The 26,683-nt window shown below is 37.6% G+C and overlaps 1 protein-coding gene across 1 annotated transcript in view; it reads left to right on the top strand.

Moving 5' to 3' along the window:
- Positions 1-26,683, top strand: part of NSMAF (neutral sphingomyelinase activation associated factor) — a 72,266-nt gene that overhangs the window by 17,025 nt on the left and 28,558 nt on the right. Inside the window, 7 exon segments of the mRNA XM_032296151.1 lie at positions 8,891-8,969; positions 9,065-9,132; positions 9,213-9,249; positions 11,901-11,951; positions 15,490-15,561; positions 15,850-15,897; positions 16,003-16,055. Coding sequence (XP_032152042.1) covers positions 8,891-8,969; positions 9,065-9,132; positions 9,213-9,249; positions 11,901-11,951; positions 15,490-15,561; positions 15,850-15,897; positions 16,003-16,055 — 408 coding nt within the window.

The following is a 26,683-nucleotide window of genomic DNA, read 5'->3' as shown; positions in this document are numbered from 1 at the left end:
ATTAGGGAAGCAATGAGAAGAGTGTATAAAACTTGAAACGTTTTTCAAAGCTAGAAAGCATTTGTTCTAATTCTTCTAAGGTTGTGGATATCTTAAGCTTGATAGGACTGCAATCCATTCCACCATTTTCTTCTTTTTCTTTTTCTTTTTTTTTTTTGTTAAAGACAGAGTTTCACCATGTTGGTCAGGCTGGTCTTGAACTCCCGACCTCAGGTGATCCTCCCGCCTTGGCCTCCAAAGTGCTTGGATTACAGGTGTGAGCTACCACGCCCAGCCGCGCCCCACCATTTTTTTCTTACATCCCTCTTGTAGTTATACAGTATCCTCTGCTCTCAATTATTCAGATGACAATGTTATAAAGAATTATTATAAGCCACAAGAGTGTTATAAAATCAGCACTTTCAAAATGTGCTATTTGAACTAGAAGCAATATCTGATTTCTCAGTATGTTAATAACTATTACTCACTACTATAAAAACAGATTGTTTCTTTGACTTTACCTTTTGAACACCATGTACAAAAGCATGTAATGAAGTTTTTTGTTTGCTTAAAATGGCAACTTAGAATTAACTAAGATGAAAATTATTCCAGCAAAAATGTATCTGGTAATGATTTCCTTTGGGGAGGTTACTTAACAACTGTAAACCATAACTTAGAAAATTCTTTGACGTTAGATAAATACATTTATTTTTTATTATTATTCAGGTTTTACCCTTAAAGGATCAAAAACCTGTGATATTTGTTTAAATACAAGCTAAGGTAAAAATCACTTGGTTTTGGCAGGGCGTGGTGGCTCACGCCTATAATCCTAGCACTTAGGGAGGCCGAGGCGGGTGGATCACCTGCGGTCGGGGGTTCAAGACCAGCCCGACCAATATGGATAAACCCCATCTCTGCTACTAAAAATATAAAATTAGCCAGACATGGTGGCATATGCCTGTAATCCCAGCTGCTCAGGAGGCTGAGGCAGGAGAATCGCTTGAATCTGGGAGGTGGAGGTTGCGGTGAGCCGAGATTGCGCCATTGCACTCCAGCCTGGGCAACAAGAGCAAAACTCTGTCTCAAAAAATAAAAATTACTTGGTTTTTTTGTTGAATAGCTTATGATATATCTATTTCCTTGGCATTCAATCAAATTAGACAATTATTAATCCCTGAACACAGCACCTTGCTTTCTTATCTCTGGAACTTTGCTCATATTCTTGTCCCTAATTCTGTATCTTTTCTCCCAACATTCTTCTATCCTGTATCATAATAATGCCTTGCTCAAAATTAAATGTACTTGTTTATCATTAAAATACAGATACAGGGCAGCAAACTGAAACCCGTTTTTATAATTTTAAAGTAACTATTAGGGCAAAATGGTACAGCAGCCCATGTAGGTATATTTGGTAATATCTGGTAAGATTACCTATTGATCTAGCAATGCTACTTCTAGGATACTATTTCAAAGAGACACTGGCAAATACATAAATGGACATATGCACAAGGCTATTTATCATAGCACTACTTGTGCTAGCAAAAGACCGGGAGCAATCCTACGGGAGACTGACTGAACTGACTGAACTGACTGATAAGGAATGGCTACATGACAAAGTACTGTGCAACTCCAGCAACGGATGCAGTTCTTCATAATGCCGTGAAGTGATCTCTACATGTGTTAAGTGTAAAAAGCAGGGGGAAGAATACCGTGTGTCATAAGCTACTTTTATAAGAAGGGGGCAAATTTATCATGTTTTTAAAAATTGGAGGCATAAACTAAAAGCTAGTGGAGATGGTTATCTACACAGAAGAGGGAAGGATCAAGAGAACAAAATAGAGATGGAATATAGACTTCTCCAAATGTACCTTATTTTATAACTTTCCTTTTGGAACAATATAAATATTTTATGGATTTTTACTACACTTTATCTTAGACAAAAGGCCGAGATGCCATCTTTTGTAGATTTTTAATATAGAATTAAATTTAAAAAGAAACACTAAGGCCGGGTGTGGTGGCTCATTCCTGTAATCCCAGCACTTTGGGAGGCCAAGGCTGGTGGATCACTTGAGGCCAGGAGTTTGATATCAGTCTGGTAGAAATGGTGCCTCATCTCTACCAAAAATACAAAAATTAGCCAGGCATGGTGGCACACGCATATAATCCCAGCTACTTGGGAGACTGAGGCAGGAGAATTGCTTGAATTCGGGAGGCGGAAGTTGCAGTGAGCCAAGATCGCACCACTGCACTCGAGCCTAGGTGATAGAGCAAGACTCTGTCTCAAAAATATATATAAAAATAAAAAAGAAACGGTAAACCCTAAAAATTAAAGTGAAACAGTCCAGGTGAGGTGGTTCACATTTGTAATCCCATCCCTTTGTTAAGCCAAGGCAGTATGATCTCTTGAGGCCAGGTGTTTGAGACCAGCCTGGTCAACATAGTGAACCTCTGTTTCTATTTATTACAATTAATGTTAAAAAAAGAAAAGACAAGAAACAAATGAATTTAATTATAAAGTTGGAAAATTAGCCACAGAAAATTATTTTAGTCAACTTTACAATATAATAATTTGACTGTGTATCTCTAGTAAGATGAAAAAGAATTACAAAGAAGTTGAAAAAGAATGCAAAGTAATTGTAAACTTTCCAGTAGCAATATTTTTTTTTTTTTTTTGAGACGGAGTTTCACTCTTGTTACCCAGGCTGGAGTGCAATGGCGCGATCTCGGCTCACTGCAACCTCCGCCTCCTGAGTAGCTGGGATTACAGGCACGCACCACCATGCCCAGTTAATTTTCTTGTATTTTTAGTAGAGACGAGGTTTCACCATGTTGACCAGGATGGTCTCGATATCTTGGCCTCGTGATCCACCCGCCTCGGCCTCCCAAAGTGCTGGGATTACAGGCTTGAGCCACCACACCCGGCCTATTGTTAATAGTATAATATTAGTATTATTATTTTGAAACTATTTTGTACGCATATATACATGTATTTATATAATTGGATAAAACAATTGAATGAGTATGGCAAAGACTCAGATTTTCCAGTGTAAAAGAAAAGAGATACATATAATATTAAAGAAATAAAGCCTTTTTCATGCACTTTCCTCCTTTTTTCTGCTTTATTGAGATAGATTTGACAAATAAAAGTCATATATATTTGGGGTATACAATGTGATGTTTTGATACACATACACATTGTGAAATGATGACCACAATCAAGCTAATTATCACATCCATCACCTCACAGTTACTTTCTTTTGTGTGTGTGGGAGTAAGAACATATAAGCTCTACTCTCTGAGCCACTTTCAAGTGTACAATACAGTGTGGACTGTGGTCAATAGCTCTACATTAAATATGCAGAACGTATCCTGGATAACGGACAATTTGTGCACTTTGCCCAGCATCCTCCTATTCCTTCCATCCCCACCCCCCTTCAAGTTTGTGAAGTTAAACTTATTCTTGCCTGCACAAAGCTCAGAGCTTTCCCACTTAAGGAAATTTCTTAAGTTCCATTCTACTCTCTTCTTTGAATTCAACTGTTTTAGATTCTACATGAAATCATGTAGGATTTGTCCTTCGTGCCTGGCTTATTTTACTTAGCATAATGTCCTCCAAGTCCATCCACATGGTCACAAGTAACAGGACTTCCTTCTTTTTTGAGACTGAATAATACTACATTGTGTGTATGTATGTATATTTGTATATCTTATATATTCATATATATCATATTTTCTTTCTTAATTCAAGTATCAGTGGACACTTGGATTGATCCCAAATCTTGGCCGTAATGAACATGGGAGTACAGATACATCTTCAACATACTGATTCCATTTGCTTTTGATGTATACCCAGAAGTGGGATTGCTGGACTGCATGGTAGCTCCATTTTTAGTTTCTTGAGGAACTTCTATACTGTTTTCTTTAATGGCTAAACCAATTCACATTCCCACCAGCACTGTATAAGGGTCCTTTTTTCTCCATCCTCTCGCCAACAACTCTTATCTTTTGTGTTTTGGCAATAGCCATCCTAACAGGTATGAGGCAGTAGCTCAATGTGGTTTTGATTTGGTTTTCTCTGACGAGTAACCCTGCTAAAGGATCTTTTCATATGCTTGTTGGCCATTTGTATGTCTTCTTTTGAGAATGTCTATTCACGCCCTTTGCCTGTCTTTTAATAGGCCATTTGTTTTCTTATTATACTATCAAGTTGTTTGAGCTTCTTATATATTTCAGATATTATTCTTATATATGTTAGCCCCTTATCAGAGGTATGATTTTCAAATATTTTCTCCCATATTATCTTTTGACCTGGTTAATTATTTTCTTTGCTGTACAGTAGGTTTTTTGTTTTATGTAATCTCATTTGTCTATTTTTGTTTATATTGACTGTGCTTTTGGGGTCATATCCAAAATGTCGTTGCCCAGACCAATGTCAAGATGCTTTTCCCTATTTTTTCTTTTAGCAGTTTTACAATTTCAGGACTTAACATTTAAGTCTTCAATTCATTTCAAGTAGATTTTTATGTATGGGATGAGGTAAGGGTTCACTTTTATTTTTTTCCACGGGGATACTAGTTTTCTCAACACCAATTATTAAAGAAGCTATCCTTTCTTCATTGTGTGTTTTTGGCATCTTTGTGGATGATTAGTTGACTGCAAATATGTGGATTTATTTCTGGGTTCTCTATTGTGTTCCATTGATCTATTTGTCAGTATCATGCTGTTTTGATTAATGTAGCTTTGTAGTATATTTTGAAACCAGGTAGTTTCATGCCACCAGTTTTGTTCTTCTTGCTCGAGAATACTTTGGACCGAGCATGGTGGCTCACACCTGTAATCCCAGCTACTCAGGAGGCTGAGGAGAAGGATCACTTGAGGCCAGGAGTTGGAGACCAGCCTGAGCAACCTAGCAAGACCCCATCTCTAAAAAAACCAAAAATTAGCTGAGGATGGTGGTGCATACCTGGAGTCACAACTGCTTGGGAAGCTGAAAGGAGGAGGATTGATTGAGCCCAGTTTGAGGCTGCAGTGAACTGTAATCATGGTGCTGCACTCTAGCCTGTGGGGTACAGTGGGATCCCATTTCTTAAAATGAAACAAAATAGATTGCTTTGGGTATTTTATTTTGTAGTTCCATATCAATGTTAAGATTTTTTTCTGTTTCTGTTAAAAATGCCACTGGGATTTTGATAGGGTTTGCTTTTAATTTGTAGATTGCATTGCAAAATATGGACATTTTAACAGTATTAATTCTTCCAGTCTGTGAGAACCAGATATCTTTCTATTTATTTGTGTCTACTTCAGTTTCTTTCATCAGTGTTTTGTAGTTTCTGGCGTGCAGATATTTTACCTCCTTGGTTAAATTTATTCCTGTTTATTTTTCTTTTGATGCTTTTGTAAATTGAATTGTTTCTGTAATTTCTTTTTTGGATAGATCATTGTTAGCACATAGAAATGCAATGCTGGATTTTATATATTGATTTTATATTCAGTTTTACTGAATTTGTTTATTAGTTTGAATTTTTTTTGGTAGAATCCTTAGGGGTATTTTATATATAAATAAAATCATGTTATTTGCAAACAGAGAACATTTAACTTTTCCAATTTGGATGCCTTTTCTTCCTTTTTTTTTTTAAAAAAAAAGATGGGGTTTCACCATTATGGACAGGCTGGTCTTGAACTCCTGTCCTCAGGTGATCCACCCACCTCGGCCTCCCAAAGGGCTATGATTACAGGTGTGAGCCACCGTGCCCGGCCACCTTTTCTTTCTTTTACTTGCCAAATTACTTTGGCTAGGATTTCCAGTACTATGTTGAATAGAAGTGGTGACAGTGGGCACCTTTGTGTTGCTTTTCTCTTTAAATGACAGTATTTCTTACCTCCATCTTTTGAAAAGGCCTAGAAATAACTCAGTAGCAATCAGCACTAAGAATATGGTCTCTACATACCACTTCCCACTGAAAGGATGGGGGTTCTTTGGAGAAATGGCTGATTCTAAGTCAGAGGCAGGAAATGTGTGAGGTGAACCTGGGACATCCTGTCATACTGGCAAGTAAGGAAGGCATCAAAGACCACTTGTAAATGAATTAAAAGGATGCAGGGCCAAGTAGAGGAGGCAAACATTGGGATAAAAATGAGACAACATAAGCATGAAAAAATAATAACCACTGCAGTAGACTGAAATGTTTCATAAATGTTAAAATTCAGGCCGGGCGCGGTGGCTCAAGCCTGTAATCCCAGCACTTTGGGAGGCTGAGGCGGGTGGATCACGAGGTCAAGAGATCGAGACCATCCTGGTCAACATGGTGAAACCCCGTCTCTACTAAAAATACAGAAAATCAGCTGGGCATGGTGGCACATGCCTGTAATCCCAGCTACTCAGGAGGCTGAGGCAGGAGAATTGCCTGAACCCAGGAGGCGGAGGTTGCGGTGAGCCGAGATCGCGCCATTGCACTCCAGCCTGGGCAACAAGAGCGAAACTCCGTCTCAAAAAAAAAAAAAAAAAAAAAAAAAAATGTTAAAATTCATGAGTACATAATTTTACAAGTGTGTGTATGTGTGTGTGTGTGTGTGTGTGTGTGTGTGCGTGCACGCATGTGCATAATCTTAATCAGTTACCCTCAAAGGATAGGAGGACAACAACTCATTTTTGTGGCACTTGATAAATAAAGGTAAAGAATCAAGCATTTTTGTTATTTTCCTTGTACAACTTGTACTTCAGGGTAGCCAAATTGCTGATAAGTAAAGTTGTTCTTTGTTGACAAATTCTAGCTCATAAAGTAGATGGAATGATGAAATTTCAATGCCTAATAAAAGAATGGATTCACAGTAGGGCTTGGTAAACTACAGCCCTTGGGCCCCGTCTGAGCTGCCACTTGTTCTTGTAAAGTTTTAGTAGAACACAACCATACCCATTTGTGTCCATACTGTATGTGGCTGCTTTCCCTGTAACAGCATAAGTTGAATAGTTGTGACTGAGACTATATGGGCCGCAAAGCAAAAATATTTACTATCTGGCTCTTTACCTACAGTTTGCCAACCCTTGATCTAGATAGTAGTTTTCCATGGATGCTAAAACCTTTGGGTGAGAGAAGCTGCTGGGAAATTTTGTATTGGATATATGGAGATTGACATCACCTGACCCTCCCGATGCCTCTGGATGCAAAGGCAGTACCTGTGCAGCACTTCTGAAAGTATTCTTGTCAGAAGACCCAACCAGAATCTGGTCAGGGCTTTTAATGTTATAAATAATTTAGAGGCAATACATAAGTTAGAAGAATGCCACAGAGATGCACTCAGCAAAATCCATAATGTGAGAAAATTATTTTAGATTAAGAAATGTAAAAGACATGTTAACTAAATGTAAAATGGACTTCGCTAGGATTTTGATTTGAGCCAGCTGACTATGAAAACACATTTATGAAATAGAAAAATTGGAACACTGACTTTGTACATGATGACATTAAGGAATTACTAATTTTTTAGGGTGTATTCATGATCGGTTACTTATTAAGAGAGCCTGTCTTTAAAGATTTTTGCTAAAATATTTATGGATGAAGTATATGGTGTCAATAATTTTCTGTGTTGTTCAGCACGGTCCCAGGGGGTTATACACAAGACAAGAATGACCACATATTGACAATTGCAGAGCTAGGCCGTTGGTAAATAGGAGTTTTCTATTCTATTTGTGTATGTTTAGAAATTTCGTAAAAGTTTTAAAGTTACTATTGAGTAATTTTGAGTATTAGAAAAGTAAATGCAGTTAACAACTTGGAAAAATGATATGATATAAAATTTCAAAAACCCTTTGAGAAAGAATTGCAAACTAAATCATGACCTTCAGTAGCATGGGCCATCTCATCTATTCAGTACATATATATTGAGCACTGAGAATAGAAAGCTAAAGTAAATATTTGCTGCCCACAAAACAACAGGCAGCATTACTCTGGGGTGGGGTGAGTGTAGGCATTCTCAGCCTGTAAGACTATTTCTCAATGTGATGTTCCTTGGATACATTAAAATTCCAGCCAATAGACTCCGTGAACTATATGGAGATACAAAGAAGTTAAATTAAAAACTCTCTAACATTTGAATTATGAATGCCAATATGAACAGCTATTCTGTGTTTTACCAGTTAATCTATAAATAGAGAGGTTCTCTTTATTTGCATTGTTGATCTTTTTTTTTTTTTTTTTTTTTTTTTTTTTTTTTTTTTTTTTGAGACGGAGTTTCGCCCTTGTTACCCAGGCTGGAGTGCAATGGCGCGATCTCGGCTCACCGCAACCTCCGTCTCCTGGGTTCAATTCTCCTGCCTCAGCCTCCTGAATAGCTGGGATTACAGGCACGCGCCACCATGCTCAGCTAATTTTTTGTATTTTTAGTAGAGACGGGGTTTCACCATGTTGACCAGGATGGTCTCGATCTCTTGACCTCGTGATCCACCCGCCTCGGCCTCCCAAAGTGCTGGGATTACAGGCTTGAGCCACCGCGCCTGGCAATCTTTTTTTTTTTCTTTTCATTTTGGGACAGAGTTTGGCTCTTGTTGCCCAGGCTGGAGTGCAGTGGTGTGATCTTGGCTCACTGCAACCTCTGCCTCCCAGGTTCAGGCATTTCTCCTGCCTCAGCCTCCCGAGTAGCTGGGACTATAGGCGCACGCCACCACACCCAGCTAATTTTTGTATTTTTAGTAGAGACGGGGTTTCATTATGTTGACCAGGATGGTCTCAATTTCTTGACCTCGTGATCTGCGCTCCTCGGCCTCTCAAAGTGCTGGGATTACAGGCATCAGGCACTACGCCCGGCCAATCTTTATTTGATGCTTTAGTAACCTGCTTTCTACTTAAAATGTACTATTATTCTCTTGTGATTTTCGTTATGCTCATCAAATAATCTGTTGTACTTGGATCCCTAGGAAGATCAGAGGCTCCTTAAAAATATGTTCAAAATCAGTGATTTTTGAACCAGATGCAATATCCCAGCCCATCATCAAGGTAAATACATTTTAAATATGAACAGAGACATCCTTATTTTTTGTGTATGTCTTATCTTTCTTGATTTTTATAATATTTCTCTCAATTTTATCCAGATTCCTTTGAGAGACTGTATAACAATAGGAAAGCATGGAGAAAATGGAGCCAATAGACACTTCACAAAGTATGTCATTTTCACCACTGCTTAATTTTACTCCAACCCAAAAAGCCGTATATATTTAATGACTTTTTTCTGCATTTTAGGGCAAAATATGGGGGGATTTCACTCATTTTCAGTCAGGTAAGCACATAATAAATATTTTTTCCTTATCTGAATGAACATTCATATATATATATATATATGCATGAATGAAATTTTATTTGTAGAACTATCAGGTGAAGACCATGGACTAGAATTCAAATGCTTTTAGAACTCAGTCATTGGGAAATATGCTTTTTAAAGGATGTGATCCCTAATGGGCTTCTTAATGTTTATTAAGTGTGTGGTATCTGTGGGCTTGTGGTTTTGTCCTTGGAGTTCTGATGATTTACCATTTATGAGGTTTGAAATGAAGGAACGCAGCTCTCCCTGTAGCTTCCTAGCTGTTTAAAAGGCGAGAGGCTAGAGTTATGCACTTATATTATCTTGGGGACCCAGGACAACCAAGGCAATGACTTGGGATTGGTGGTCTTGTATCATTATGACCCTTGCAGTCATAATCTTTTGTTCATTCCAGATTTGTTCTCTTTACATTTATGTACCCACCACTGCACTCAAGATAGGCACGCAGAACAGCACTGGCAATAAAAGGTCAATTAAAACATGCTTTTTCTCCTGTCATATTATTAATTAGTATGTAGATTGAAAAAATTGTAAATAAGGAGCTAGATATTTTCCACCTTCTTTCGGCTCGGGACTTCACCTTCTTCGTCTTTAAAATAAAGGGGTTGGCAGATGTTCCCTTGACTCTCTGCAGAGCCCTTGTTCCTTGGGGTGCTGAAGTATTCAGAGAAGAATTGTTCTGGGATCAAGTAAGGGGTAAGAAAAACTGTGAGAACAAAGATGTACAGACTTTCTGACTTCAGAACTTGACTTAAATCCTCTCATGCGACAGAGCAGAGTATCCCAAAGAGGCAGATGGGGAGGGGAAGAGAGTTGGGAAGGAGCAGGCTTTGTGTAGAATGTGAGATTTGAGATGGCCACGAGACCTCAAAGGGGATGTCTAGCAGGCATTTGGATGCATCCATCTGGGTGTCAGAGAGGAAGCAGAGGCTAGCAAGACATACTGGGGAGTTGAAAGTTTCTAGAGACTTTTTAAAGCCCTGCGGCTGGATAAGATTTCCTGGGGACTGAGAGGTGTGAGGACTAAGGCTCTGCAGCTCTCTAACTTAAGAGGTTGGGAAGAAAGTGGGATCCAAAAGTAGTTGGAAGAAGTAGCCAGTGAGGTTGAAAAGAAGCAGGAGCAGGTGTCCAGGAAGCCATGTGGAAAACTGCTTCAGGAAGAGCCATCGGTTCTGTCACGTGCTCTGAGAAGGAGAGTCAAGGAAGACTTGAGAATTGACTGTATGGTGACATGGAGATCTTGTACGTTTTACATGACCATCTGAAAGTGGTTTAAATTGTATGGTAGGGATGAAAACCTGTCATGGGCCCAAGGAAAGGTACAGACAGGTCTTGCAGAGAATTTTGCCACATAAAGGAACCGAAATGGCAAAAGGAGGATGTGAGATTAAGGGGATGTGTGTGTGGGGGTGGGGGCAGGGGCGGTGTGTGTAAAAGGAAGAGAGTGCAGTGTATAATCCTAGGAGCAAAGTTTTTGAATATCTGAGGTTTGGGGAGGTGCCCACATTCTGTACCCTAGTAGAGGGGCTGGACTTTGAGAGCTTGGGCAGCTTTCATTGTTGCAGGAGGAAAAGCAGTCATGAAGGTACAGGTACAAGGAGATTGATGGCTCTGGTGGATGATGTCACTTATTCCGCATAGTTATTAATCTACTACGTGAGGACAGGTGGCCCAGTGCCTGTGAAAACACCACGTGCCCAGATTACCTCTAAAGTTTCTTTATGTTAGTGAACATATTACGTGCCACAGTAACTTTGTTTTACCTGTTTCTTTTTTTTTTTTTTTTTTTGAGGCGGAGTTTCACTCTTGTTACCCAGGCTGGAGTGCAATGGCACGATCTCGGCTCACCGCAACCTCCGTCTCCTGGGTTCAGGCAATTCTCCTGCCTCAGCCTCCTGAGTAGCTGGGACTACAGGCGTGCGCCACCATGCCCAGCTAATTTTTTGTAGTTTTAGTAGAGACGGGGTTTCACCATGTTGACCAGGATGGTCTCGATCTCTTGACCTCGTGATCCACCCGCCTTGGCCTCCCAAAGTGCTGGGATTACAGGCTTGAGCCACCGTGCCCAGCTGTTTTACCTGTTTCTTAAAAAATCAGCACTTGGATTAGCCTCCCTCCATGTCTACTTGGTTACTTGGTACAAGTGATGACATTCGTAAAACATTTTAGATATTTATTTATCTTGTAATTGTTGCTGTCTTGTTGCTTGGATAATTCTCTTTTTAATTTGATCTTTGCTATTTGAAGACTCTAATAATAGTATAATAATATTATACTATTATTTAGTATAATACTAATACTAAATTAGTATTAATACTAATATGTATTATACTTAAAGCCTCTAGTATGGCTTTAAAGTATATTTAATTATATTATATATAATTAATACTAAATTAATACTAATTTAGTATTTATAAATTAGTATTATGTATTATACTAAATTAGTATTGATTTAGTATTAATACTAATACTAAAGCAAATACTTTTGGAAATAGATATTATATAACAATGATTTAAAACATTTGCTTTATAATATCCTAATTTGTAGTTATTCTTTACAATGAAACATTTTGGTTATTATTTTACAAGTATTGATTTTTCTTGCTCAGGTATATTTCATTAAAGAACACAATGTTGTTGCACCATATAAAATAGAAAGGGTAAGTAAAGCTTTTCATGTATTTCCAGCAATTTATATAGTCATTTTGAGCAATAAGATTTTGTGACCCTGTTAACATCTTTTCAAATATAATAATAATGAGTATTTAAAAGCTTCTTACCTGGAAGTTATAACAAAATTACCCAGATCAAGTTCAAGAGAATCCAATTAACTTTTGACTTAAAAAAAAGTGCCTAATTTTTAAAAAAACCCACTCAAATGATTAGATTAGAAATTAAGATCAGAATATGCATTATTTATAAGATTGTTTACTGGGTGTTACTGATAATTTATTTACCAGTCCATTACTAAAAAATTTAGTTGGTTTTTTTTTTTTTTTTTTTGAGACAGAGTCTCACTGTGTCGTCCAGGCTGGAATGCAGTGGTGTGATCTCAGCTCACTGCAACCTCCGCCTCCTGAGTTCAAGCAATTCTCCTGCCTTAGCCTCCTGAGTAGCTGCGATTACAGGCATGCGCCACCATGGCCGGTATTTTGTATTTTTAGTAGAGATGGGGTTTCACCATATTGGTCAGGCTGCCCTTGAACTCCTGACTTTGTGATCCGCCCGCCTTGGCCTCCCAAAGTGCTGGGATTACAGGTGTGAGCCACTGCGCCTGGCTGAAAAATTTAGTTTTAAAAATATTCTAGAAATATTTACTAGTTATAAAATACTCTTATTTGAGAACTCAATAATAATTTATAAGCACTCTTAATTAGGCAGAAACTATGAGTAAACTTGAATACAATGTCTTGTTCCCTGGGGCTTTTGAAGTGAGCATAGACATTTTATTTAACTGTCCTGTACTTTAATTATTTATGCTCTAGCTTCATATATAGTAGAGGGATAACTCCTAGTAAATAAGAGTTTTTACAGGACCTAAGGTAGGGCTAGCGCTCCTTATAATGACACCTCTGTGAATTAGGAAAAGCCACGTCTTCTGGGCAAACACAGTCCCATAGGCTGAATCTGAGTCTCAGTTTCAGGCCAGTGTGCAGTCTCTTAGGCAGCACAAATTGTATAGTCAGTGACCTCTGGGTTTTATGGACAAGAAATACTTGCATGTGCTAATTAGTCAGAAATTATAAATACTGAGATTTTATTATTTGCAAGTGGTGCTCTTGGCATTTGGGGCAGGATGGTTCTTTATTGTATGGGCTGTCACTTATATTACAGCTTTTTTTTTTTTTTTTTTTTTTTTTTGAGACGGAGCTTTGCTCTTGTTACCCAGGCTGGAGTGCAACGGCGTGATCTCGGCCCACCGCAACCTCTGCATCCTGGGTTCAGGCAATTTTACTGCCTCAGCCTCCTGAGTAGCTGGGATTACAGGCACGCGCCACCATGCCCAGCTAATTTTTTGTAGTTTTAGTAGAGACGGGGTTTCACCATGTTGACAGGATGGTCTCGATCTCTTGACCTCGTGATCCACCCGCCTCGGCCTCCCAAAGTCCTGGGATTACAGGCGTGAGCCACCGTGCCTGGCCTATATTACAGCTCTTTCCACCTAACAAATGCCTCTTGTACACTGCTCCCCTTGTGGTGGTTACAGCACCTTCAAAAATTGACAAAAGCCTCTGGGGCAGTAGAAAACCCTCAACCCAAGCTGAGAACCACTTACCTGGGGTGCTCTGCCTCTAAAGGCTCTCCTGAGAGCCAGCTGAATTGCATGGCTGCACATGGTTCACTGAAAAATTATGTGAAAGGAAATAAAATTGAGGTTGTCCGAGTAAAGAAAAGCTCTTTTGTTCCCATGTGAATTAGAATACCAAAGCGTTCTCAGATTTAAAAAAAAAAAAGGGTGAGGTGGAGTAACAGTAGCAAGATGGCAAAATAGGAAGTTCTAGGCCCTCCTTCCTCCTTTGAAGACACTGATTCAACAACATATGGATTAATTCTCTTTATGAGAAATCTAGAAACCAGTTAAGAGGATCCTGCTCCCCAGGTGAACATGAAACTAACCACATCAAAGCTGGTATAAAAATCTGCATCACTCTCTGGCACTATCCCACACAGCACCACATGATTAGGAAGAAATTTCCCAGCTTTTAGCTTCTCCCTAGAGAGGGAAAGAGAAAATTGGACAGTACATCCACAGTACTAACTTTTGGGGGGAGCCGCCCAAGGGATTGGCTTCTGTCTCTGTCTCAGAGTACAGATAGAACCCTGAATTCTCTAGATGCCTGGAGCCACTGAAAACAAAAGAGGGCTGGGTAGCATGCTACTGCTTCAAAGGACCTGTGGCAGAGTAGACATCTAGCAGACCAGCAGAGCATTCTACCCAACAGCAGCAGAATACACGTTCCTCTCAAATACATGGAATATTCTCCAGAGCAGATCACATGTGAAGTCACAAAACAAGTCTTAACAAACTTAAGAGGATTAAAGTCACAAGTGTATATTTTTCTAATCATAATGGAATGAAACTAGAAATCAACAGCAGAAGGAAAACTGGGAAATTAACAAATATGTGAAAATTAAACAACATTCTCTCAAATAACCAAAGGATCAACAACTACAGAAAAAAAAACAAAAGAGAAATTAGAAAATCTTGGAACAAATGAAAACACAATATATTAAAACTTAGGCCATGGAGCAAAAGCAGTATAAACAGGGAAGTTTATAGAAATGTCTTCGTTAAGCCGGGCGTGGTGGCTCAAGCCTGTAATCCCAGCACTTTGGGAGACCGAGGCGGGTGGATCACGAGGTCAAGAGATCGAGACCATCCTGGTCAACATGGTGAAACCCCGTCTCTACTAAAAATACAAAACATTAGCTGGGCATGGTGGCGCATGCCTGTAATCCCAGCTACTCAGGAGGCTGGGGCAGGAGAATTGCCTGAGCCCAGGAGGCGGAGGTTGCGGTGAGCCGAGATCGCGCCATTGCACTCCAGCCTGGGTAACAAGAGTGAAACTCCGTCTCAAAAAAAAAAAAAAAAAGAAATGTCTTCGTTAAAAAAGAAGCACTATCTCAAATAAAAATCCTAATTTTAGGCCGGGCTCGGTGGCTCACACCTGTAATCCCAGCACTTTGGGAGGCCAAGGCAGGCAGATCCCCCGAGGTCAGGAGTTTGAGACCAGCCTGGCCAACATGGTGAAACTGTCTCTACTAAAAATCCAAAAATTAGATGGATATGGTGGCACATGCCTATAACCCAGCTGCTTGGGAGGCTGAGGCAGGAGAATCACTTGAACTTGAGAGACGGAGGTTGCAATGAGCCAAGATGGTGCCACTGCATTCCAGCTGGGGCGACAGAACAAGATTTCGTCTCAAAAAAATAAAAAATCCTAACTCTATACCTTAAGTGTTTAAAAAAGAATAGCAAACTAAACCCAAAGTTAGCAGAAAGAAGGAAATAATAAGTAATAATAAATATAGCCACAAATTATGTAGATTGGCTCCTCTAGAACTGCCTTCCAGGGGGAAGCTACACTAGGTAAAACACATATTTCATTATAGCAGGTTCTGTAGACACATTCTTAAAGTAGCATAGTTTGACACACTGCTTCTCTTGCTGTATTTTGATCTTTCCCTTTTTGTTAGGGCAAAATGGAATATGTTTTTGAATTGGATGTTCCTGGGAAAGTGGAAGATGTCGTGGAGACGTTGCTTCAGGTAAGCACTTGCTGGGTAGAAAATTCAAAGCAAACTGAGGCAGAAACTGTCTTTATAAATTTCACATTTACATATCTTACCCAAATCATCATCTATTTTCTAAATATGTAGCAGATTTACTTGAAATGTTGACTTTGAAAACTATATGTTGGGAAGAAGCCATAGGTATATCAGAAGTAATCTTGACAGTTAAGTAACAGAATGATTGCTGTTTTTCATTGCTTCTAAAGAAATACTTTATATCATCTGAGAGAAAAAGTAAATTCATGTCTGTTTATGATATTGTAGCTTCACAGAGCATCCTGCCTTGAGAAACTGGGTGATCAAACCGCCATGGTAAGTGTTGCTTACAATGTGTGTCTTTGATTGTCAGTTAACTTGTATCAATATTTCACTCATAAATACTTATATTCATACTGTTTTCTGGTTCTGTTTTTATAGATAACAGCTATTTTGCAGTCTCGTTTGGCTAGAACATCATTTGACAAAAACAGGTAAGTCTCTAATGATCTTTTCTAATTAGAAAAGCAGTGGACATTTTCATCTGTATGCTTCATTCAGCAAGTCCAAGCCTGAGGTCATCCTTGGTCTCCCCCAAAACCTGCTTATCTTAGAGAATGGCTTAGCCTCAGTGCAGGAGAACTCTCCAGTGCTTCCTCAACTCTTCTCCATCCTTATGTCTATTAGTCAGAAAGGTCTGTTGGATGCTTCAGTTCCTGCTTCTGTGTTTTCACATTGTGTTGCCTCAGTTCAGGCCACTGTCATCTCCCACCCAGAATACCAGCACAGCTTTTAGCTCATCTACCTGACTCCATCTTTCCTTCTCCATTTCTCTTCTCCTCCCTTACCTGACACTGTTTTAAAATATGTTCTTTCCAAGGGCCAGGTACAGTGGCTTATGCCTATAATGCCAGCATTTTAGGAAGCCACGGTGGGAGAATCACTTGAGCTCAGAGTTTGAGACCAGCCTGGGCAACATAGTGAGATCCTGTCTCCAAAAAAATAAAAATTAAAAAATTAGTTGGGCATGATGGTGCACACCTATAGTCCTAGCTACTTGAGAGGCTCAGTTGGGAGGATCCCTTGAGCCCAGGAGGTCGACGCTGCAGTGAGCCATGATTATTATGCCTCTGTACTCCAGACAGAGTGAGACCCCATCTCAAAAAATAAAAATAATAAATTTTAAAAAGTTATTTCTAAAGAACTTATTTGATCATATCACCTGCTTGTTTAAAATTCTTCAAGATTGAAACTAGACTCCTTCCTTATACCATATACAAAAGTTAACTCAAGGTGGATTAAAAACTTAAATGTAAAACCTAAAGCTATAAAAACTGTTGAAGAAAACCTAGGAAATACCATTCTGGACACAGGGCCCAGCAAAGATTTCATGATAAAACACAAAAGCAATTACAACAAAAACAAAAAATGACAAATGAGACTTAATTAAACTAAAGAAATTTTACACAGTGAAATAAACTATCAAGAGTAAACAGACAACCCATAGAATGAGAGAAAATATTTGCAAACTCTGTACTGACAAAGGTATAACATTCAGAATCTATAAGGAACAAGCAAAAAATGAACAACCCCATTAAAAACTAGGCCAAGGACATGAACAGACACTTTTCAAAAGAAGACATTCATGCAACCAACAAACATGAAAAGTGCTCAACATTACTAATCATTAGAAAAATGCAAATCAAAACCACAATGAGATGCTATCTTATGCCAGTTAGAATGGTATTACTTTAAAAAATTTAATAGAATGGCTATTATTAAAAAAATAACATGCTGGTAAGGTTGCAGAGAACAGGAAATGCTTATACCCTGTTGGTGGCAGTGTAAATTAGTTCAGCTACTGTAGAAAGCAGTTTGGTGATTTCTCAAAGAACTTAAAACAGAGCTACCGTTTGACCCAGCAGTCCCATTATTGGGCATGTACCCAAGGGAAAATAAATCATTCTACCATAAAGACATGCACACATAGATTCATCTCAGCACTATTCAAAATATTAATAGCAAAGACGTAGAGTCCGCCTAAATACCCATCAGTGGTAGACTGGATAAAAGAAAATGTGGTATATATACACCATGGAATACTTTGCAGCCATAGAAAAAGAGATCATGCCCTTTGCAGCAACATGGATGGAGCTGGAGGCCATGGATGGAGTCGGAGCAAATTAATAAGGAACAGAAAACTAACACCGCATGTTCTCACTTATAAGTAAGAGCTAAATATTGAGTACAAATGGACACGAAGTGAACAATAGATACTGAGCCTACTTGAGAGGGAGGGAGGAGGGTGATGGAGTAGGTTGGGAGAGAGGAGGGTGATGATTGAAAAACTCTCTATCGGGTACCATACTTATGTCCTGGGTGACAAAATAATCTGACACAAAACCCACAAGGCATGTATTTTATCTATATAGCAAACCTGCATGTGTACCCCTGAAACTAAAATTCAAGTTAAAAATTAATAATTACAAAATTAACTCCTTGAGGGTAGGAACTTGTGTGGTCTCTTGCATCCATAGAGTATGGTGTATTACAGTGAATGAAATCAATGGATTCGCTCCATTTTACTGCCACTGCATTTTTCTAGACCCCCATTAGCTCTCCTTTGTCCAACTGGAAATATTTCTCCTCCTTCAGCCTCTTCACATGGTCCACAAAGTTATCTTCCTAAAACAAACATGATCATGTGCCCACTGACCAGCTCCTAGAACAGTAACAAGCAAAAGAGTTTTCAATAACAATTGAGTGCCTTTCTTTCATTGACAATATCAAAGTTTATTGTACCAAGAAACATAGTCTTTTATAGCCATGAATTTTAAAATTCCCTAGATTGTTTCATATTGCCAAGAGAAAGTGATATAATAAAAGGCCATTAAAATATAAATAAACATTTTCAAGAACTCTCCCCGCTCCCTCTCCCCGCCAGTGCCTTTCAGGGTAAAGCCTAAACACCTTAACATGGCCCCAAGCATCTTATGTTCTAGCTCTCATTTACTACTAGTCGTTGACGATGCATCTTAAATTCTGTGCTCTAATTATTTGCATTATCTGCAGTTTCTGTTGTGCCATGTTGTCTCTTACCTCTGAGCCTTTGCTCTTGTTCTCTCCGCTTAGAAAACTCATCATCCTTCTCCTCTGCACCTGGCTAACTCTTACTTATTCTTCTGATTTCAGCTGTGCTCTCAGTTCTTCTAGAAGGCCTTTCCTGAGCCTTCAAGTTGCAATGAGTACTTTCTGTGGCACCCTATAGGGTCCGAGAGAGTACACTCCTACTGTTCTAATGGTTTTTTCATTGACTTTCTTGGCTTTTCTTAAGTATACAATATGTTTTGTGCAAAAGTGATATTTCTGTATTATCCCATTCTCTTACTTGTTTACTGCCTTATATTAAGTAGATTTGGGTAATTCATCTGTGTCTTCATTTCTGATACCAGTAGGTTAATTATTATAGCTTCATGGTAACTATTGATATCTGGTAGTACAGAGCCCCAGACCTAATTTTTCTTTTACACTTATGTCTTTTGTATTCTTGGTCTTAGGCACTGCCATGTGAATTTAGAGTGAATTTAGAGTCAGCTTGTCAATTTCCATAAAAGCAACTGTGCTGGGATTTAGATTGTAATTGCAGTCAATCTAGTCTTCTCTCTATTTATTTAGGTCCCCTTTAATATATTTCTTATGATTTTCTTCATAGAGGTCTTTCCTATCTTATGTTAGATTTATTCCCATACTTCATATTTGTGCTGATATTATAAATGGTATGTTATTAAAAATTTCATTTTCTGTTTATTGTGAATATATAGATTGCAATAGGTTTTTGTGTACTCATTTTGTTTTCAGCAACCCTACTAAATTCTATGACCAGTTCCATTAACTGTATGTTTAGATTCTTTATATTTACAAAATCTTATCTATGAATTATTTGCAGTCTCTATTCACCAGCATTTTTATTTTTGATTTTTGCATTTGTAATCATTCATGCTTAGGACAAAGCAGAAAGTATTGGTTGAATAGGTTCATTTATTTTTGGATTATTATGTGCTAGGCTTTTGCTAGAAGCTTATGTTTATAAATGAGAGTAGTTTGTAATATTCTATTTTATTGCTACCTTTGTGAGATTTGGGAATCAGTCATCTTGACCTTTACTCTACATTTTAATGTGTTAAAGAACTTTCTAGTAAAGCCATCTGGCCAGTAATGTGTTTTTTGTGTTTATGTTTGTTTGATTCTTTCTCTGCTTCAATATATAGCATTAATTTTCTTTCCATTTTTATACTGGCAGGATATATTAAGTAAGTGAATTGCTTAGGGAAGAATAGTTTCCTTTTTAGAAAGGAAAGGGAATAATAATAAGAAGAATTAGCTTCTTCTGGCCTACTTAGAATGTGTCATTTTTCTAAGTAGCAATTTAGACTTCAATCCTGGGCTTCAGCATGACATTCATTTAAAAAATGGTTCACTATGAACGTTTTATTGTTTCCATTTGCTGAAATGTTAGGCTAAAGAATTTGGGCAAAAGATTTTTGCAATATGAAATGAAATATTCCAGTGTTGTGTATTTCCTCTAGAAGAAAAAAATGTAAACTTCTGCTAAGATAAGCTTTTATCATATTTCTGAGGAGATAATTTTTTGCTAAAGGAGTAGAAGGAATACTATTTTTTATATTTTTATTTTGAAAAATTTTAAACCATTACAAGTTGAAAGACTAATGCAATGAAGGCAGGTCCCCTATGATTCACCAAATGTTAATTTAACATTGTGCCAAATTTTCTTTGCATAGTGCCTGCTCTGCTCACATGCTTGCTCTGTGTGGTGTGTGTGTGTGTGTGTGTGTGTGTGTGTGTGTGTGTGTGTATTTGTAAATGTGTATGTATGTATTATATGTATATAATATATGTGTATATATTTTTCTGAACCATTTGAAACTAAATTCCAAGACATCATAACCCTTCCCCCATAAGTATTTCAGCAGGTTCTTGTTAGAAGGATTGTTCTTCATTCTCTGATACCATTATCATATTCCATTAGCAGTAATTCCATAATACCATTTAATATATCATATAATAAAATAAATAAAATCATAATAAAATATAAAAAAGTATTAAAATATAAAATCATAATATCAGTTTACAGCTTCATATTAAAATTTCCCCTTTTCTACCCTAAAAGTCTTCCTTAAAATACTTTATTTTGTAATGATTGTAGATTTAAGAAGAAAAGACCAAAAGATAGTGCAGATTTCTCTTTTACACCCCACTGAGAATCCCTGTTCTATGTAGTATGTAGATGCTCCCATCTTTTGTTGGACATATGCCTAGATATTTGATTGTTTGATACTATTTAAAATTTATTTTCCAACTATTTGTCACAAGTATATAGAAATACAGTTCTTTCTTAAATTGACCTTGTATACTATGAGTTTTCTAAATTCACTCATTAGTCTTAGAGGGTTTTCTGATAGATTCCATGGAGTTTTCATGTACATAATCATTTAATCTGTGAATAATGACAGTTTCACAGAAACCCCTATGACTTTTATTTTCTATTTCTTGCCTCATTGCACAGTTTTATTAATAGATGTGCTGGAAATGGACATTATTGCCTCATTCTTGATCTTACAGGAAATGGGCTCAATGCTTCATCATTCAAAGATGATGCTAGCTGTAGGTTTTTCATAGATGCCCTATAACAGAATGAAAATGTTCCTTTCTGTTTCTAGTTTACCGAGAGTTTTTTCAATAATGGGTGTAGAATTTTGTCAAATATTTTTTCTGTATTCAATGACATCATATTTTTTTAAATTCTGTTAATGTGAATTACATTGATTGATTGTTTTTCAATGTTAAACCAACCTTGTATTTGTGGGCTAAATCTAATTTGAGTTCATGATATCTTATCCTTTTTACATATTACTGGATTTGCTTTGCTAGTATTTTTGCATCTATATTGATGAGGGATATTGCTCTGTAATTCTCTTGTATTTGTCAGGTGTGGTATAGGGTTATGCTGACCTCATAAAATGAGTATGGAGGTTTTCTTTATCTCTTGTTTTCAGGAAAAGTTTATGTAGGACTGGTGTTATTTCTTTCTTAAATTTTTAATAGAATTTATTGATGAAGCCATCTAGGTCTGAAGTGTCCTTTGGGATTCCATTTATTTACTAAACATAGGACTATTCCATTTGTCTGTTTTGTCTGTGATTTTATTTTTTATATTTTTGAAACTTGTATATTTAAAATGAATTGTTCATTTCATCTAAGTTGTCAGACTTATTGGTATAAAATTGTTAATGTCCTTTTAATGCCAGCAGCATCTGCAGTATTGACTCTTCTTTCATTCCTCATATTGATACTTTGTGTTTTCTCTCTTTTAAAAAAAAAGTCAGTATTACCAGGGCTTACCAATTTTATTAACCGTTCAAATACCACATTTTGACTTTGTTGTTATTTTTCTGTTTTTTCACTTTATTTATAGTTGATGTCCGCTTTTATCATTTCCTTCCTTCAGCTTGCTTTGGGTTTAAGCTTATTCTTCTAGCTCTCTAAGAACAAAACCTAGATTACCAATTTTATGCCTTTCTTTGTAACAGAAACACTTAAACTTATAATTTTCTTTATAAGCACCGCCTAGCAACATTCTGAAGATTTTGATATGTTTTCATTATAATTAATATAAAAATATTTTGTAATTTTCATCATCATTTCTCCTTTGGCCCTATAGGTAATTTAGAAATATGTTTAACTTCCACATATTTGGAAATATTTTATAGATACTGATTTATAATTTAATATCTGATCACAGAATATTCTGATCAGAACACAAATCATATGTTCTAAGTGATTTCAGTCTTTTGATATTTGTTCAAATTTGTTATATGGTCTATCTTGGTAAATATTTCATATGCCCTTGAAAGGAATGTGAGCTCTGCGGTTGTTGAAAATAGTATTTCACAAATGCCATTTGGGTCCAGTTGGTTGATGGTCATTTGGATCAAATATATTTCATTTATTTTTTTTGTTGTTGACTTGAGCTGTCAGTACCAAGAGAAGGATGTTAACATTGTCAGTGGTGATTGTGGAATTATTTCTTTTCTTATTCCTTTCAATTATGCATTTTGTGTTGTAAAGCTCTGTTATTAGATTCATATACATTAAGATGCATAATGTCTCCTTAATGATCTTTTCTTCATTATGAAATGCCCCTCTTTATCCCTAATACTCTTTTTCTTGAAGTCTACTTTGGCTTCCTTTATAGTAACTATACCAGTTTTCTTATGTGTTATGATTGCAAGATATACCTTTTTCTGCCCTTTTAACACTAACTTGTGTCTTTATTCTGTTTAAAATGAAACATATACTTTAAATATATAGTTGAGTCTTGCTTTTTATGCATTCTGACAGTCTCTGCTTTTCAATAGGAATGTTTTTTAAGCCTAGTATCTAAGGATAGTCTTGCATCACTTAATGACAGGGATGTGTTATGAGAAATGTATCGTTAGGCAATTTGGTCATTGTGAGAACATCATAGGGTGCACTTATACAAACCAGAATGGTCCAGCTTAGCACACACTTAGGCTATACAGTATAGCCTATTGCGCCTAGGCTATAAACCTGCACAACATTTTGCTGTACCACTTGAGTATACCTAATCCAAACATTTAAAATCCAAAATGCTCCAAACTCCAAAACTTTTTGAGTGCCAACGTGATAGTCAAAGGAAATGCTCATTGGAGCATTTCAGATTTCAGTTTTGTAATTAGGGATGCAGAACGATATGATACAAACGTTCAAAAATCCAAAATTCAAAACACTTCAGCTCCCAAGTGTTTTGAATAAAGGACACTCAATTTGTACTAAATGCTATAGGCTATTGTAACATAATAGTAAGTATTTATGTATCTAAACATATCTAAACATAGAAAATGTAGAGTAAAAATATGGTATTATATCATGTTGCATTTCTAAACAAACAAACAAAAATATGGTAGTATAGTTTTATGAGACCACCAGTATATGAAGTATCATTGACCAAAACATCATTATGTGGCACACATTGTTTCTGTTTATTTCTTGGTGTCTCGTTTTTTTTGTTGTTGTTGTTCCTCTGTTCCTCCTTTTCTCCTTTCTTTTGGGTAAATCCAGTATTTTTCAATACTCCCTTGTATCAACTCGATTAACTTTTTAGCTGTACCACTTTGTGTTATTTTTAGTGGCCACTCTAGAGATTACAATATGCACCTTGTGCCAGAGTGTACCTTCAGATAATATTATTTTATGCCACTTTACAACAAATACGAACCTTACTCCAATGTATTTCCATTTAGCCTCTCCTGCCAGTTATGATCTTATCTTGTAGCTAGTTTATGCATATACCGTAAACCCACAATATGGCATTCTTATTTGTGCTTTAAAAATCCATAATTTTTTTTTTTTTTTTTTTTTAAGAGACAGGGTTTCACCATGTTGGTCAGGCTGCTCTCGAACTCCCGACCTCAGGTGATCCGCCTGCCTCAGCCTCCCAAAGTGCTGGGATTACAGGCGTGAGCCACCGTGCCCGGCCTAAAAATCAATAAGTTTTAAAAGAATTTAGATACTATGGTGTTTGCATAGAAATTAAAAATATTAAAAATATTTTTAATACTTTGATATTTAAATGTTTATGATTTCTAGTCTTCTTTCCTTTCTGCAAATCTAATGTTTCACCTGGTAACATTTCTCCTCAGTCTGAAACACTTTCTGTGGCATTCCAATGCTGATCCATTAAAGATGAATTCTCTCAACTTTGTCTAAGAAGATACTTATTTTACCTTCATTTTTGAAGGGCATTTTTGGATATAGAATTATAGATTGGCAGGTTTCTCACCACTTTTAAAGATTGTCATTCTATTATTTCTGGTGAAGAGCCCCATGATTTGAATTGTTGTTACCTATATGAGATGTGGTTTTCTTGTGCTTATTTTGCTTTAGGATTTCAGAGTGTAAGATGGGGAAATTCCTACTGTGCTGTCAACACAGAACACTTCAGTGATCAGTTGTGTGGCTTTTTCCTGTACAAAACAGTTCTCGGATACCAGCTGTATTCAATTCAGTTCAGACATTGACTGCCTGGAGTTAGCACAAACCCCGTAGGTTACAAGCTCAGTCCCACAAGGCGCCCCCCGTGCAACCTTCGATGCCAATCACAAATCCAAGTTGTGAGCACAGGTGCTCTGACCAACTAGCTATAAATCAGATTCCCACAACATATTTCTTGGGTTTGATCACTAAAATGGCTCACAGAAGTCAGAATATTTACTTATGTTTACCAGTTTATTATGATAATTAAGCACATGATAAAGGGTACAGGTGAACAGCCAGAAGAAGAGATGTATAGGGTGAGATCCAGAAGGAGGAAGGGTCCTGAGCACAGGAGCTTCTGTCCCTGTGGAGGGGGGTGCATCACCCTCCTGGGACATAGATGTCTCAGCAACCCAGAAGCTCTTCCAGCCTCATAGTTTAGGGTTATTTATGGAGGATTCCTCACATAGGCATAGTCAAATATTAGCTCAGTCTCCAGCCTCTCTCCCTTACCCTGAGAAAGGGGAGCGTGGCTGAAAGCTCTAAGCCTCTAATCAGGGCTTGGTCCTTCTGCTGACCAGTAACCATCCAGGATCCCAAAAACAGTTGCCTCATTAGAGCAAAAGATGCTTCTATAACTCAGGAAATTCCGAGGGATTAGGCAGTCTATGTCAGGAATCAGGACCAAAGACCAAATATTAGAACAAAAGATGGACCTAACACCTCTGTTGCTCGGGAAATTACACAAGTTTCAGGAGCTCTGTGCCATTCACTGGGAGCAGAGACCAAATGATGTTTTTTTTTATTATGTCACATTGAGTTTCAGAGTAATGTGCATCTATGAACTGATGCTTTTTATCAGTTCTCAGCCATTCTCCATTGCTCTGACCTATTTTCTGTCTTTTCTTCTATAGTCAGTTATACTTATGTTAGTATGTTTAATATATTCTTTCAGATCTCAGATACACTCTCCTGTGTTTTTTTTTTTTTCATTCTTTTTTCTCCTTTGGTTTTGTTTTACTTGGAAAACTTTTTTTTTTTCTTTTTTTTTTTTTTGGAGACGGAGTTTCGCTCTTGTTACCCAGGCTGGAGTGCAATGGCGCGATCTCGGCTCACCGCAACCTGGGTTCAGGCAATTCTCCTGCCTCAGCCTCCTGTGTAGCTGGGACTACAGGCGCGCGCCACCATGCCCAGCTAATTTTTTGTATTTTTAGTAGAGACGGGGTTTCACCATGTTGACCAGGATGGTCTCGATCTCTTGACCTCGTGATCCACCCGCCTCGGCCTCCCAAAGTGCTGGGATTACAGGCTTGAGCCACCACGCCCGGCACTTGGAAAACTTTTTATTGACCTGTTTTCAGCCTTACCAGACCTTCCCTCCATTGCATCTAGTTTGTTAAGATTGTTTAATTAATTCTTTATGAGATCAACATTTTTACTTCTATGTTTCCGTTTGGTTCTTTTTTATACTTTCTGTTTCTCTGCTGAAACTCTCTATCCTTCTACATGTGTTGTCCATCTTTCGTCCTTGTTGACGCTTTTTTCTCTCTCTTTTTTTTTTTTCCATCAGTTCTCAGCCATTCTCTTCTCCATTGCTCTGTCCAGAGTGAGACCCTGTCTCACTCTCACCCAGGCTGGAGTGTAGTGGCATAATCATGGCTGACTGCAGCCTCACCTCCTGGTCTCAAGTGATCCTCAGCCTCCTGAGTAGCTGGGACCACAGCGACATGCCACCATGTCTGGCTAATTTTTTATTTTTTTGTAGAGATGGCATCTCAGTATGTTACCCAGCTGGTATCAAACTCTTGGGCTTAAGTGATCCTCTTGCCTTGGCCTCTCAAAGTGCTGGGATTACAGGTGTGAGCCAACATGCCTGGACTGTTCTTGATCCTTTATAGTAGTTACTGTAGTTATCTTAAAGTCTTCCTCTGATTGATCCAATGTCTGGGACATCTTCTACTGAGTCTTTTCTCTCTTGAGCATGAGTCATATTTTCTTGCTTCTTTGTTATGTATTATAATTTTATTGTATTGTAATTTTTTATTGA

The sequence above is a fragment of the Sapajus apella genome, unplaced genomic scaffold (genome assembly GCF_009761245.1).
Source record: "Sapajus apella isolate SASKATOON/1434 unplaced genomic scaffold, GSC_monkey_1.0 scaffold35, whole genome shotgun sequence".
Taxonomy (NCBI): domain Eukaryota; kingdom Metazoa; phylum Chordata; class Mammalia; order Primates; family Cebidae; genus Sapajus; species Sapajus apella.
This window is presented reverse-complemented; position numbering and strand designations above follow the sequence as displayed.